Below are 13,077 nucleotides of genomic sequence, written 5' to 3' on the forward strand. Positions count from 1 at the left end.
TATATTTTATATTTTATTTTTTAGTTCTCACACACCATTGCCATATTTTCGAAAACATCTTATTACAGTACAGTATGAGATATTATTAATGAATTTCTATACGATGCAAAGACATAATTCACAGATTCTCCTCCTACTTAACCAGTCTTAAATCTTCATCTCAGATGTCACAGAGAAGCTGCAGACAACATGATGGTTGACGTCCACCATCCTTCTAGAACACGTCTGAGTAGCAGAGCTCAGCTGTTACCTAATCATCATATAGGGATATGTTGTTGGATTTATTTTTAGCATTTGGCTAAAGTTACATATTAGAAGTTCAGCATGTTTTGTTGATGATGCAAAGCTGTTTCACATATGAATTGTAGTTTCTAAGACGTCGAGGATGTGCAGATGTTGAAGAAAATGTCCGTTGACACTGACTTGTTTAATAATAATAATTTTAAGAACACGGCATCTGATCAGGCACCATGGTCTGCCTGATGGAGAATTCAAAGCCAATATGAACCCCCTAGAATAACAACACGTGCTCACTGATATAGGTCTGGTTGCATATGAAATCTTAAGATATGGTTTCTGTTATAATGGAAGCCAAAGGTCAAAACAAAGAGCCATCAACGTCCTGGACATAGTGACTACATGCTAAACAACAGCATCGAGTTACTCTAAATAGCCAAAAGCAGACAAAACACATTCTATTAAATATGTAAGTAACACATGTGTCAGGTCAGATACTACAGAATGAAAAAAGACTAACGCTTAATAATAACAATGGAAATTAAAATGTGAAACAGGCAGATTTTATTGACAGATATTTTCACATAGGAGGAATTTGACTTGATGTTCTGGTGCATAACTGTGTATAAACACTAGCAAATAGAACATGTAAAGGAGGATAAAAGATTTTTTCAAAAGCAAGCATTGCAAGTCAAAATGAAAAGCAATTGTAGCAAATCAAAGCTACTATAAAGCAAGAAAAATACTTATACAACATACAATGTTTGTAAAAAAAAATGTAAAATGAACCTTCAAGCTCAATTGCTACAGTATTTAGATGAAGGTGAGTTCACATTTCAGTTCAGCAGAGTTTGAGTTTAAGCTGTAAGGGCAAAATAAATCCATTAACTCTTCAAAATGTGCTTCTTTAAGAGAGGCTCCGCCCACTCAGCTACACGCATGCGCGGTGTTGCTGTGAGTCATGTGACCGGTTGGTTCCGCTTCCTGGCAGCAGCAGAGTCAGTGCGGTGAGTTTATGTTTTGTTTTTGCGGCTGGTTCTGTGTTTTATCGGTAGACAGCTCCGAGACAGAGACACGAGACATGAAGGCTTGAACCCGGCGTGTTAGAAGATTCAGACTTTGCGGGTTTTAGGAGACTCAACTCGACGTGGAGCTCTGTGGGAAACATTCTGCTCCAGCTGAGGGAAAACTTTATGTTACACCTGTTTGCTTTCCGCAAGGGAATATTTTTTAACACGGATGCATTTAGACTGTCCTCACAGACCCAAACTAGCTGCTGCATTATGGCCTGAACTAACTGTGTAAAGTTTTATCCCTACACTCTTTCATTAGTCCTTATTTACCTCACGTCTCACAAATATAACATCCGGTTTATTAAGTTCAATCAGCAACATTGCAAGAATTTCTCATTTGAAACATCCTATTATTGTTGCTTGATAGTCAAATAAGGCAAAAAATCAACAGGGAATAATTTAATATTAATTATTGTACTTCCACAGACAGAACTGTTATACATTAATACTAAAAAAGATTGATTAATTTGTTCTTTTCAGGGCTGATACCAATTATTAGTAATTAAGGACACCAATAGATGATATTTGGAACTGACAGACATTTGCAGTGAAAATTAAATTCCTGGCCTCCAAATTCACATTACCATAATTAACATTTACTTCCAGCACCTCATTTATATCATAGAATTATTGCTTTAATCCGCTATAAAGACTAATTGCAGTAAATGAGCTAACCAGTAAGATCATTAGTGCAGAAATAGGATTACATCAGTGTATTAAACCGCTGATCTGTTCGTAGCATGAGAACAAAGATGCATTAACATCCATTTACTGTAACTGGAAGCTTCCGGTCGTGACTGAAGCATCAGAGAGAAACTACAGTGTCATCACGTTTCCTCTGCTGATGGTATCTTCTGGTAAATAATCGTCATGGATCCATTAACCAGATTAAAAAGCTGAGATTGAATTAAATTGCCTTGTCACTTTTAATTCATATTTCTGGGAGACCAAGAAGAAAATTAAAAATCTTCATTGTTGAGCACAAAGTAGTGGTCACAGAAAATTAATAACAAACAAAATTGGCTATCAGTTTGTGTTTTTCCTGCAATGCTTTAATTTCAGGAAGATTTTACACCAGTTTTGTATATAGTGAACCTCCAGCATACAGAAACCAGATGGTTTTTAACAGACAATAAGAAAAGAAAACATATTGAACAAACATTTCCACTGACTTAGATTCCCAGAGTCCACCCAGTGATTACAAAAACATGCATAATGTGCATTCAACATGCATTCAGTAGTTAAATAGCAAAGGGTACATATATACAAGCCAGCAAAGGAATAACAAACAAAAACACAAAAATAAAAGAGGAGAGGGTAACATTTTTACATTTTTACTCGTGACATGTAACCAACCATATGGCGCTGTAGGAGAGACATGGCTGAAGTCCACGGAGACGTGATTACAGATAGAGCTAGCTGCTTCTGAGTCAAAGTAATGCATTTTGAAATGAAATTCTGTCATATTGGATAAAAAATGACAACAGTGATAATCAGTCAATGTATAATAGCAAGGCTGACCCTTTTTATGCAGTATTGGTGATCAAAATGCTATTATTTTTCATTACTTGCTAAATACTTACATGCCATTGCCCTGAAAACTATAAACAACATGTTATGATTTTTTTTCAATTGACCTCTTAGGCTATGATTTTTTATTTATTTATTTATTTAAAAAAAAAAAAAAAAAATCTAAATCCCTGCCAGGACCTACAGCCTAAGGTCTCTTTTAATTGCTTATTATGGGATAAATGCAGGAAAGGTTTTGGCTTACAGGTGTGAGTTTAGGAAACTCATAGATATCTCTAAATGATCTCTGCTTTTGTGTGTAATTGCCATATTCCATGTTGGAATTGAAGAAATGCTGCTGCTGTTTTGTACAACCACGAGCTGCACATCTAACAGATAGGCTTATTTGACAAATTGCAAATATAAATCATTCATTATTAAATAGCATAAAGAATTATTTTTCATAGTTGTCACACATTTTAACTCCGTAATTTTATCTATTTATCCACTGCTAAGCCACAGTGTCTCTGCTTTTATGGTTTTTACTTTGACTTTGCAGCAGCTGAGATCTCAAATATATCAGTGTTGATCAATTCAAAATGAATTAATATCACTAAATGTCTGACCTACCCCAAGTATCTTAATCTCTTCACGGATCTCTGACATGGATGAAAAAGTGACATCAATCAGGCTGTTTGTCTTTGTTGTTTATGTTAACAGCATTTCTGTTTCCAAATAGTACACAGAGCTGCAGACTTTCATAACCAGCAGTGGTGCTTATCAGTGTGATTTATGACATGTAACTGATGGATGTGCTGTCATTAGTTGTATACCACATATTGCCATTCATCACTGCAGACTAATCAAGAAGTGACCCAGAAATTCCTTCTCCTGCTCAACGTTGTCATCTAAATCATGTGCACATGGGCAGTGAATTAACTCTGTTAATTTGATTTTGACTGTAAATTATTTTTATGTCATGAATCAGAAATTGTTCAATAATTACATGGATTGCTAAAGATTATTATAGCACACGGTGATGGAGTTTCTTATCACAGGTTCTTGGAGGGAGACAATGCACCACAGTGAGGTTGGTCCACATAGAGGAAATACAAAGAGCCTGTGTTGTGTTATTTCATAGGAATCTATCTATCTATCTATCTATCTATCTATCTATCTATCTATCTATCTATCTATCTATCTATCTATCTATCTATCTATCTATCTATCTATCTATCTATCTATCTAAATATATTTTTAAATGATCACAACACTTTTATGCTGGCTGTAACCTCTTTGGATTGGCAGCAAAATTTTTTATGTAAGAAAAACCCTGAGATTTACCTAAATGTAATTTTTGAAGACTGTGCTCCTGTGTGAGCCGTACTGTGGTCAACAATCACAACATCATGTCTCCAGATTTGCTGTTTCAAAATTTGTCAGAAAAACTGAACTGTCCTTTATAGTGAAATAAATATGTTAAACCTCAGTTTTTAAAAAAAGGGAAAATAACTGGCCTGTTTTCTTTTCCCATGCTATGCTGACAAAGAAAAGTGATTTTCACAGAACAGCAACATCATCTTTAAGATAACTTAGATCCTTATATAGTTATCATATAAGCATGTTGATAAAATACACCAGTGTTGTGTGAATCTGGTTGTTTCCAAGCCTTATTATAGGATGCCGTGTGTTGTAGTTGTGATGTTGTCGGGTGAAGCAGCAGCCTGTTGAGGTAATCACTAGTATTTACAGTCTGCTCCATGGCCTGAGGGCACCATAATACAACTAGCCGACATTTCAACACCACTCATGCACGGAGATTAGAATTAAGGGTTGCAGAGCTGAACCGCAGTATAAGTCACTGTGAAATGTACTCTCAGCTGATGTTTTTTTTTTTTCTCTGAAGATTGAATCTACCTGCAGTGTGTAAGCGGGCCACATAAACACTGAAAACACTCTGGTGGATTAGATCCAAACATAAAGTGAATGATGCAGGCTTGCTTTTTAATCAGTGCATGTCCCGACTCCTCTTGTTGTTATCCCACAACAGGTGTGGAGGATGAACTCGGGTAGTAGCACCAAGAGGAAAGTCAGCAAGCAGCAGCAGCAGTCTTTCAACAAGATGGTGACATCTGACCCTGAAACACTGGCTGAGATACAAAGCCTTTTTAGTAAAGTTAAAACCTATGTGAAACCATCCAGCGGGGAGTGGAGCATCCCCGACCCAAATGCTGCTCTCAGACACTCAGCGGAGGAGCACTGCCGTCTGCAGGCGCTGAAGGTGTCGCTGAACGGCGTGAAGAACCAGCTCAGTGACAAGAACATACAGGTGTGGCATCAGCACACCAACTCTACCAATCGGGCCGGGAAGGTGATCGCTGCCGTACGTTCTGCTGCAAACGCAGAAATCTGCACTCAAGCCTGGTGTAAGTTCTACGAGATCCTCGGATCCTTTAATCTTCTCCCAGAGGAGGCTCTTCAGAATGGAGAGCTGAACACGGTCCACCTGTGTGAAGCTCCAGGAGCCTTTATAACCGCTCTGAACCACTACATGAAAACCAGTGACTTTACGCGATACTGTGACTGGAGCTGGGCCGCCAACACTCTCAACCCGTACCATGAGGCTAACGGGGGAGGCACGACCATCGCAGATGATCGGCTGATCGCCAACACACTGCCCTGGTGGTTCTTTGGCTCAGATAACACCGGCAACATCATGATGCAGAAACATTTGCTGGATCTGCAGGCGTTTGTGTCAAACATGCGTAGAGTTGATTTGGTGACGGCAGATGGAAGTTTTGACTGTCAGGAGAACCCTGATGAGCAGGAGGCGCTGGTGGCTTCGCTGCATTACTGCGAGGTCACAGCTGCACTGCTGCTCCTGAGCCCAGGAGGCTCCTTTGTACTGAAAATGTTCACACTGTATGAACACACCTCCGTCTGCTTACTCTACCTGCTGAACTGCTGTTTCCAATCTGTCAACGTCTTCAAGCCTGCCACCAGCAAGGCAGGAAACTCTGAGGTTTATGTTGTGTGTCTGAACTATGATGCCAAAGAGGCTGTGAGGCCTCTGCTGTCAAAACTCATTCGTAATTACGGACCACATCTGGCTGACCGAGAGGCACTTTTCCCGAATTCTATCCTCCCGGAGACGTTTCTGAAACAGCATGAAGAAGTGTGCCTCTACTTCCACACACTGCAGGTGGAGACGATCACAGAAAACCTGCGACTGTTTGAGGAAATGAGCACAGAGCAGCGGCAGCAGCTCGACCACATCAGGGACTGTGTGGCTCATGAATACCTGCAGCGCTTCCAGGTATGATGTTTTCAGAACATGATGACTACATAACTGAGATGACAATAACTTAAAGATCCATTTAGAAGCTGTTCTAGAATTTCCAGTCATATCACATGTTTCTCAGGAACAGATTGAGGTTGTACTGAAGTTGGAGAATTTTTTTTCTCCTGAGCACTTTAAAGACATTTTGTCAGTGAGCTGAACATGGTGACAAGGCTCCTGCTCAACTTTAATATATTAGCATTGTCATTGTGAGCTTCTTAGCATGTGAATCCCAGCAGTCAGCTCTAATCATGGCTGTCACTAGCATGGCTGCAGACCTTTTATCAGATGTCAAAGTTCATTGTGTTCAAACTCAGTTTAGGTAGCCCAGTGCATTTCAAGTCTTAATTTCTTTAGGAACCTGAACATTTGTATGTGCAAACATTCAAAAGCAGTGACTTAGTGAAGTGGTTTTCTGTATGTCTAAGTTGCTCTTAAATCTAAAAGCTTCGCATCTCGTGGTGAATTTGTCGGTACTTTCTTGCGCCTGGATCACATGCGCTTCAACAGCAACTTTATTCTCATGAAGGTAAATTTTGCAGCAAGTACAAAATTAACCAAACAGTATAAAAATGTGCGTTGACAGACATTTGTTGAGACATTTAGGCCTTTTTTGTTTTTAGTAATTAAATCTGCAACCACATTTTCAAACACTTGACTAAATTAGTTCTTCTTTTCATGTTATGAAGAACTTTAAAAGCAATTCTCCATTTCATCCAGCTCTGGAACTGCAATGTGTGTTGGAGCCCACCATAGTACAGCTGATGTATTATTACCCTGTTTAAAACAACCTTAATGTCCTCAGTTTTTAATTATATGTACAACAAATACAGCATTAAATAGGCTGTAACTACTCTTGCCAGCCAGCTACTTAACTGTGAAGTTATTCATCTGTTTGATTTTTACCTTCATTTATCAACAGATTCACCAATTTCATGGATCTGCACAAAATACCTACTTTAGCTACTTTAAAATTCATACATGGTGGTATACAGTCGAGTCAGACTGTGAACTAAGCTGCAAAAATCCCCAAACAAATTCAATTTAAAATCAAAATCAAAGAGATAATGTTCCCTTTACCGACACTGGACATTCTGATCAGTGTTTTGTGCTCATTTAAATTCCAACATTATTCTCAGGTTTTGTAATGGCTGACAAGACAACCTTTCAAATGATTAAATTTGAACTTGAACAAGTGTTTCTGTGTGTAGGTGAGTTTTCTCCCGCGGAGCCGCTGGATCTCTCGTAACACGGTGAGTCCCGCCTGCTGCAGCGTCTCAGCTGGTCGACCTCTGGGACAGAAGAAGCAAACAGGCTCCTTCAATGAGCGCAGGGAATTGCAGACCCTGAGCTGGAGGGAGCGTATTGAGAAAGGTTGTCATGCCAGCTGGATCCAGAGACACTGCACTGGGGACGGTGGGACGGGCTGCGTGTTGGACGGACCCCTGTCCAGCTGCCACGTGGATTCATGGTATGTGATTGTTGGGGCGGCGCTGCCTGCCGTCAGAAACTCTCCGTTCTGTGAAGGAGGACTGTTAAACCACTTGAACGAAGCCCTGATGGACACAGATGTAGACTGGACCTGTGTTTCTCCCTGTGACTCATGCCAAGTGGCTTGTGCGGCCTCCATCTTGTCTGAGGTTGCAGGTCTTTGTGCCTTCAACGTGGGGAACAAAAAGAAGAAACAATGTCTGGTGTTTGGCGGCCACTCTGCTTGGGGCGCCTGTGAGAGCCAAATTGGGGATTTAGTCTTAACATTTTCTGCAGAGCCTTCATTTCCTCCAGGAGGCTGCATGTCGCTGCACGACGGGGAGCCGCTTTACCAGCAGCAGCTCGTCGCTTGTGTCCTGTTTTCCCTGCAGACCTTGAGCTCTGGAGATGCCCTGCTGCTGCCGGTGTTCTCCGCCCTCACTCGTGTCACTGCAGCTGTTGTGCTCTGCCTGCACACATGTTTTCACTCGGTCTCCTTCAGGTGCCCGCCCCCCTCTGCTGTGGTCGGGATGCTGCTTGTGTGCATTGACTTCTGTCCTGAAGCTGCTGCCCGAATGCTGCCGGTTCTAACCGACGTTCAGAGCTGCATGAATCAGTTAAAAGAAGAACAGGACACGGGTAAAAAGCAGCCTTGTGGAGGTGACAGACAGGTGCTGCAGTTTGTTCCCATGGAGGAGCTGCTCAGTGGAGGACTCACTGAGTTCCTGTGGACCATGAACTCGGAAATCATCCAGCGGAAGCTGCATCTGCTCATGCAGTCATAGTGCAGTTTAGTGAACTGTCACTCTGGGATACATGCTGTCATTTCAGAAGCTGTCACAGTCTGTTTTGTTCTTGTTGAAGCAGCAGATTGCTCAGCTGTATGAGCTTCCAGCAGTTAGTCACTGAATCATTTTTGCATGCTGATACCTACAGAGCACTCATATGATTGAACATTACACTCCTATAACGTTGTCTGACTCTCAATGGACAGATTACACAAGGATTAACACTGAACTAGCAAAAACAGAGATCTCCTTTCTTCTTGCTCGTTAAAACCTGGTGCCGTCGATACCCACAGCTCAGCTTGACCTTGGATTTAAGCTCATTTCTTTTAACTCCACACTTCAGATATTTTTCATTCTCAGTCTTGTCTTTAGAAATAATGCTGACTGTTGGAGGACATTTATCAGACTTTACTGACTTGCTTTGAAGCAACACAGAGCTTCATACAACTGATGGCACATTTTCTTTTATTGCACATATTTTGGAATCAGTGCATTAGCTGATAAATTACAAAAATGCAGTACAGAAAAATGAAAGACACTGACATTATATGTTCTGTTCGAATTCATGTAGAAACTGTGTCACCTGGGAGTTTATTTTTCATCTGTAAAATGTCCTGTTCATTTCATTTCTTAGACACAGTTATTTACTGCCCAAACTGAATAGCTCTTTTTCAAAACCGTTATCAGACTAACTTCAAAGGTGAACATATCTTATTTGGATATACATACTTTTCTCACTGAGCATTGATAAACAAAATAAATATTTAGTCCATCACGTGTCACATGTTGCCCGTTTTCAGAGTTCTTCCATTAGTCTCTTACATGCAGTCACAGTCGATCAAGGTAATACTAGAAGTTTGCCCCATCATGTATTTGGTGTGTTAGAAACAAGTGCTACGCTGGAATTCTGAAGTCAGTGCAGATATTCATTGATTTCATTGTTTTAAAAGAAAGTCCAGTAATGATTTGTTGTTACAGATTTACATTAGGTTATTAAATAGCAGAACTTATTTGATAATGCACTGAGCAGGGAGTTTTAGAGTTCATAAATACAGATGTCCAACCCACGACGTTGAATAAATTCAGCCTCTCTTCTTCAATCTCAACATGACTTCAGTTCATATTGTTGTAGTTTTTGTTTCACCTCAAACAAAATGTCAGTCTGTTGTATACACAGCTACTAAAGACCTGCAGGCGAGAACAAAACTGTGATGGTATGAACTTGCAAAGCATGAAAAAGCAAATTACTCTCAGTAGTTGATCAAAAGAGCTCATCCGTGACTAAATCCACTGAGGATTTTAAGGAGGCTGAACAAACAGAAGTCCACCCTCAGCCTCACACATCACAGTCTGGACTTTACCCTGAAGTTCCTGCTGTCCTGCAACAACACATGATTTCATCCCAGAATATTTGGGATCTTTCCATCTTTTTTTGTACCCTATGATGAAAACTTTCTATCCATATCAGAAGACATGAAAATGTTTCATTGTTCATGTTCTGCACAGCTCATGAAGTGTTAGAGGAAAAATGACACATATTTGTAGTTGCGTCATTTGTGGATTCTGTTTGTTTAATTTTGGTAAAATTTAATGCAGTTTATTTTCATACAAACATAATAAAAATGTGCAGTGATAAATGACATAGATTTAATCTTTCTGTCCCTTGAGACTGCTGAAGTGTGACAAAATCCTCTAGTGATGTGAAAGTAAGAATATCTGCCCTCTGTGTCCCTCAGAAAGTTTTTGTTTCTTTAAAATGAAAGAAGAAAAATTTTCTCTAAATCTCTCTAAAACAAGTGCAATATGCTGCAGTGAAAAAGCTTGTCACTTTGCATGAACTTCTGTACATAATCCAAAATACTGTTTCAGAAACAAAATATAAGTATGCAGGCCTGATAGCGGCACTGTGAGGGTGAGATGTTCACCACAGTCTGGAAAACAAACTGAGACGTGGAAGAAAGCTGGAATGACAGATTGAAAAAAACCTGCGTGCCCATTAATACCCATGCAGGTGCACTAGAGAGGACACTTCTTTGGTAGTTAGCAAGCCATAAAAGCCAGTGTGAACAAAACAGAAGGTGTTTGTGTGACTTAAACATGTGAATGTGCTGGTGAAACAGAAGTTGCCTTAATATGTGTTATAATTTAGATACAGTCATGGAAAACAATGTTAAACCACCCTTATTTTCTTCAATTTCTTGTTCATTTTAATACCTGGTACCACTAAAGGTATATTACATTAATAATATAATGAACACGACAAAAAATGCAGCTGATTACATAATACTTTACGTCCTGTTTGACATGCTTAAGCTTAATTGTATTCCCAGGATATATAAAAGGCCATTTCATGTCATAAGCAGCACTGCGCATGGAAAGGCCTACAGTGGTTTCCTGCTTACATTCAAGCTGTAGCATGACTCAGAAGTTGTCAACTCTCACATAATGCCTAAAACAAAAGAATTATGTGAAGCCACAAAGGCAGCCATCTTGGCACTGCTGGAAATTGGCATAAGTGAGAGACAGGTAGTGAAAAAACTGAAATCTCCAAGACAGCTGTTCATTAGACCAAGAAAAAACAAGCCCAACATGGTACTACCAAACTGCAAGCTGGTCGCAGCAGGAAACATCTTTCTACCCAGTTTTGAATGTAACCTTCTAGTATTTAATAACAAGAAGTCAGATTATTGTAACTGTCATATTATCCCTAATCTCCTCAAACCACTATCTCACAATCATTCACTTTGCTCAGCCACACTTCTAACACAACCAGCTGTTTCATGTAGTGTGATATGATGGTACACACAGAGCTAATACACCACTTACAAAAAAAGAAAAGGAAAATCATACAAACCACACCAACAATAAAAGCAGATAAAAGATCTACAATCTTCCTCTTGAACTGAAGACAAAAAAGTCTTTACACTGCATAGCTGTACATCCAATCTGAAATGAAAGCAAATAATTTATATTAGTTCTCTGTCAAAATACTAAAAGAGAATCAAAGTAAAACACAGAATAAACCTTCACCTTTGTAGGTGAAAAAAGAGATTAATCTTTAATCTGGTCCAGCCTGATAAACTATAGGTCAGTATTATGGATCAAACCATTTAAAAAAAAACGGTTGTCTCAAAATGCTGCAAATTTCATCTACAGGGATTTCATTAGTCAATTTAATACCTTTAAAGTTTGACATTGTGGATTACAGTTAAAAGCTGGATCAGAAAGCGAATCAGCAATTCATATTCCACTAATCTTTCTCGCTGTTTGCGACACCACCGCCCACACAAACAATACAAATCAGACAGATTCATGCAAATTTACGATTTAGGAGACTTTTTTCATTCATTCTTTATCCTAGAGGCAGGTAGAAGCAGCAGTTAATGATTGTTTACAGTGTGTGGCTTTAAAAGGGATGTTTAGTTAAAAAGTCTGTGTGTGCATATAGATTTGCTGTGCTTTATGAGGACCAATGTTGAGCCAGAACCCTCTGTTGTGAGGACATTTCATGAATTGTTACTTACAACTTTAAGAGCCATTTGAGGATGAAGATTTGGTTTAAAGGGCTGCACAGTGGCGTAGTGGTTAGCACTTTCGCCTTGCAGCGAGAAGATCCCTGGTTCGCGTCCCGGCTTTCCCGGGATCTTTCTGCATGGAGTTTGCATGTTCTCCCTGTGCATGCGTGGGTTTTCTCCGGGTACTCCGGCTTCCTCCCACAGTCCAAAAATATGCTGAGGTTAATTGATTACTCTAAATTGCCCGTAGGTGTGAATGTGAGAGTGCTTGTTTGTCTTTGTATGTAGCCCTGCGACAGACTGGCGACCTGTCTAGGGTGTCCCCTGCCTTCGCCCGAGTCAGCTGGGATAGGCTCCAGCCCCCCCCGCGACCCTAATGAGGATTAAGCGGTGTATAGATAATGGATGGATGGATGGATTTGGTTTAAGGGTTAAAGTTCGAATCAGGTTTGACATTTAATTGTGATAGTTAAGGTTTGAGCTAGTTGCTAAGGAATGTATTGTGTCAATGAGGGTCGTTACAAAGATAGAAAAAAAACACTGTGTGTGAGAGAGAGATTGGGTTGTATTTCACTGTGTGGTTATAATCCTCCCTCGGTGTAATATTCTTCTGTCCTTTCCAAATATTACACACACACTAACAACAAACCAGTGTGTGTGTGTGTGTGTGTGTGTGTGTGTGTGTGTGTGTGTGTGTGTGTGTGTGTGTGTGTGTGTGTGTGTGTGTGTGTGTGTGTGTGTGTGTGTGTGTGTGTGTGTGTGTGTGTGTGTGTGTGTGTGTGTGTGTGTGTGTGTGAGAGAGATACTGACCACAGTCCAGTCTGTGCAGATAAAGTGATCAGATTGTGAACTTTGCTTTGAACTCAGTCTGAACTTTATAAAGGCCAGTTTTCTGAATTGAATTATTGACACCAAAGCGCTGCTTAATGTGTTTACGCATTTTATATGGGCTCCCTGGATATTTCAATCCCCAAGCAGAAAATACAGTAACTAATATGTTTTTATCATTACATCTACAACACTACATGGGTCAATATATAATTGCGGGACTTTTTATAATGTAGTTGACAGGTACCATCGTTAACATTTTTGCTGTTTTCAGGCCTAAAATCAACATATAACCAAACACTACGTGCCATTTTTAC

The 13,077-nt window shown here is 39.8% G+C and overlaps 1 protein-coding gene across 1 annotated transcript; it reads left to right on the plus strand.

Moving 5' to 3' along the window:
* The first annotated feature begins 1,177 nt into the window (after positions 1–1,177).
* cmtr2 (cap methyltransferase 2) lies at positions 1,178–10,057 on the plus strand. The gene is made up of 3 exons (XM_023277409.3): positions 1,178–1,244; positions 4,870–6,135; positions 7,371–10,057. Exons 2-3 carry the CDS (start codon positions 4,879–4,881, stop codon positions 8,412–8,414), a joined length of 2,301 nt encoding a protein of 766 aa, XP_023133177.2. The 5' UTR covers positions 1,178–1,244; positions 4,870–4,878; the 3' UTR covers positions 8,415–10,057.
* The last annotated feature ends 3,020 nt before the right edge of the window (positions 10,058–13,077 follow it).

The sequence above is a fragment of the Amphiprion ocellaris genome, chromosome 1 (genome assembly GCF_022539595.1).
Source record: "Amphiprion ocellaris isolate individual 3 ecotype Okinawa chromosome 1, ASM2253959v1, whole genome shotgun sequence".
Lineage (NCBI taxonomy): Eukaryota > Metazoa > Chordata > Actinopteri > Pomacentridae > Amphiprion > Amphiprion ocellaris.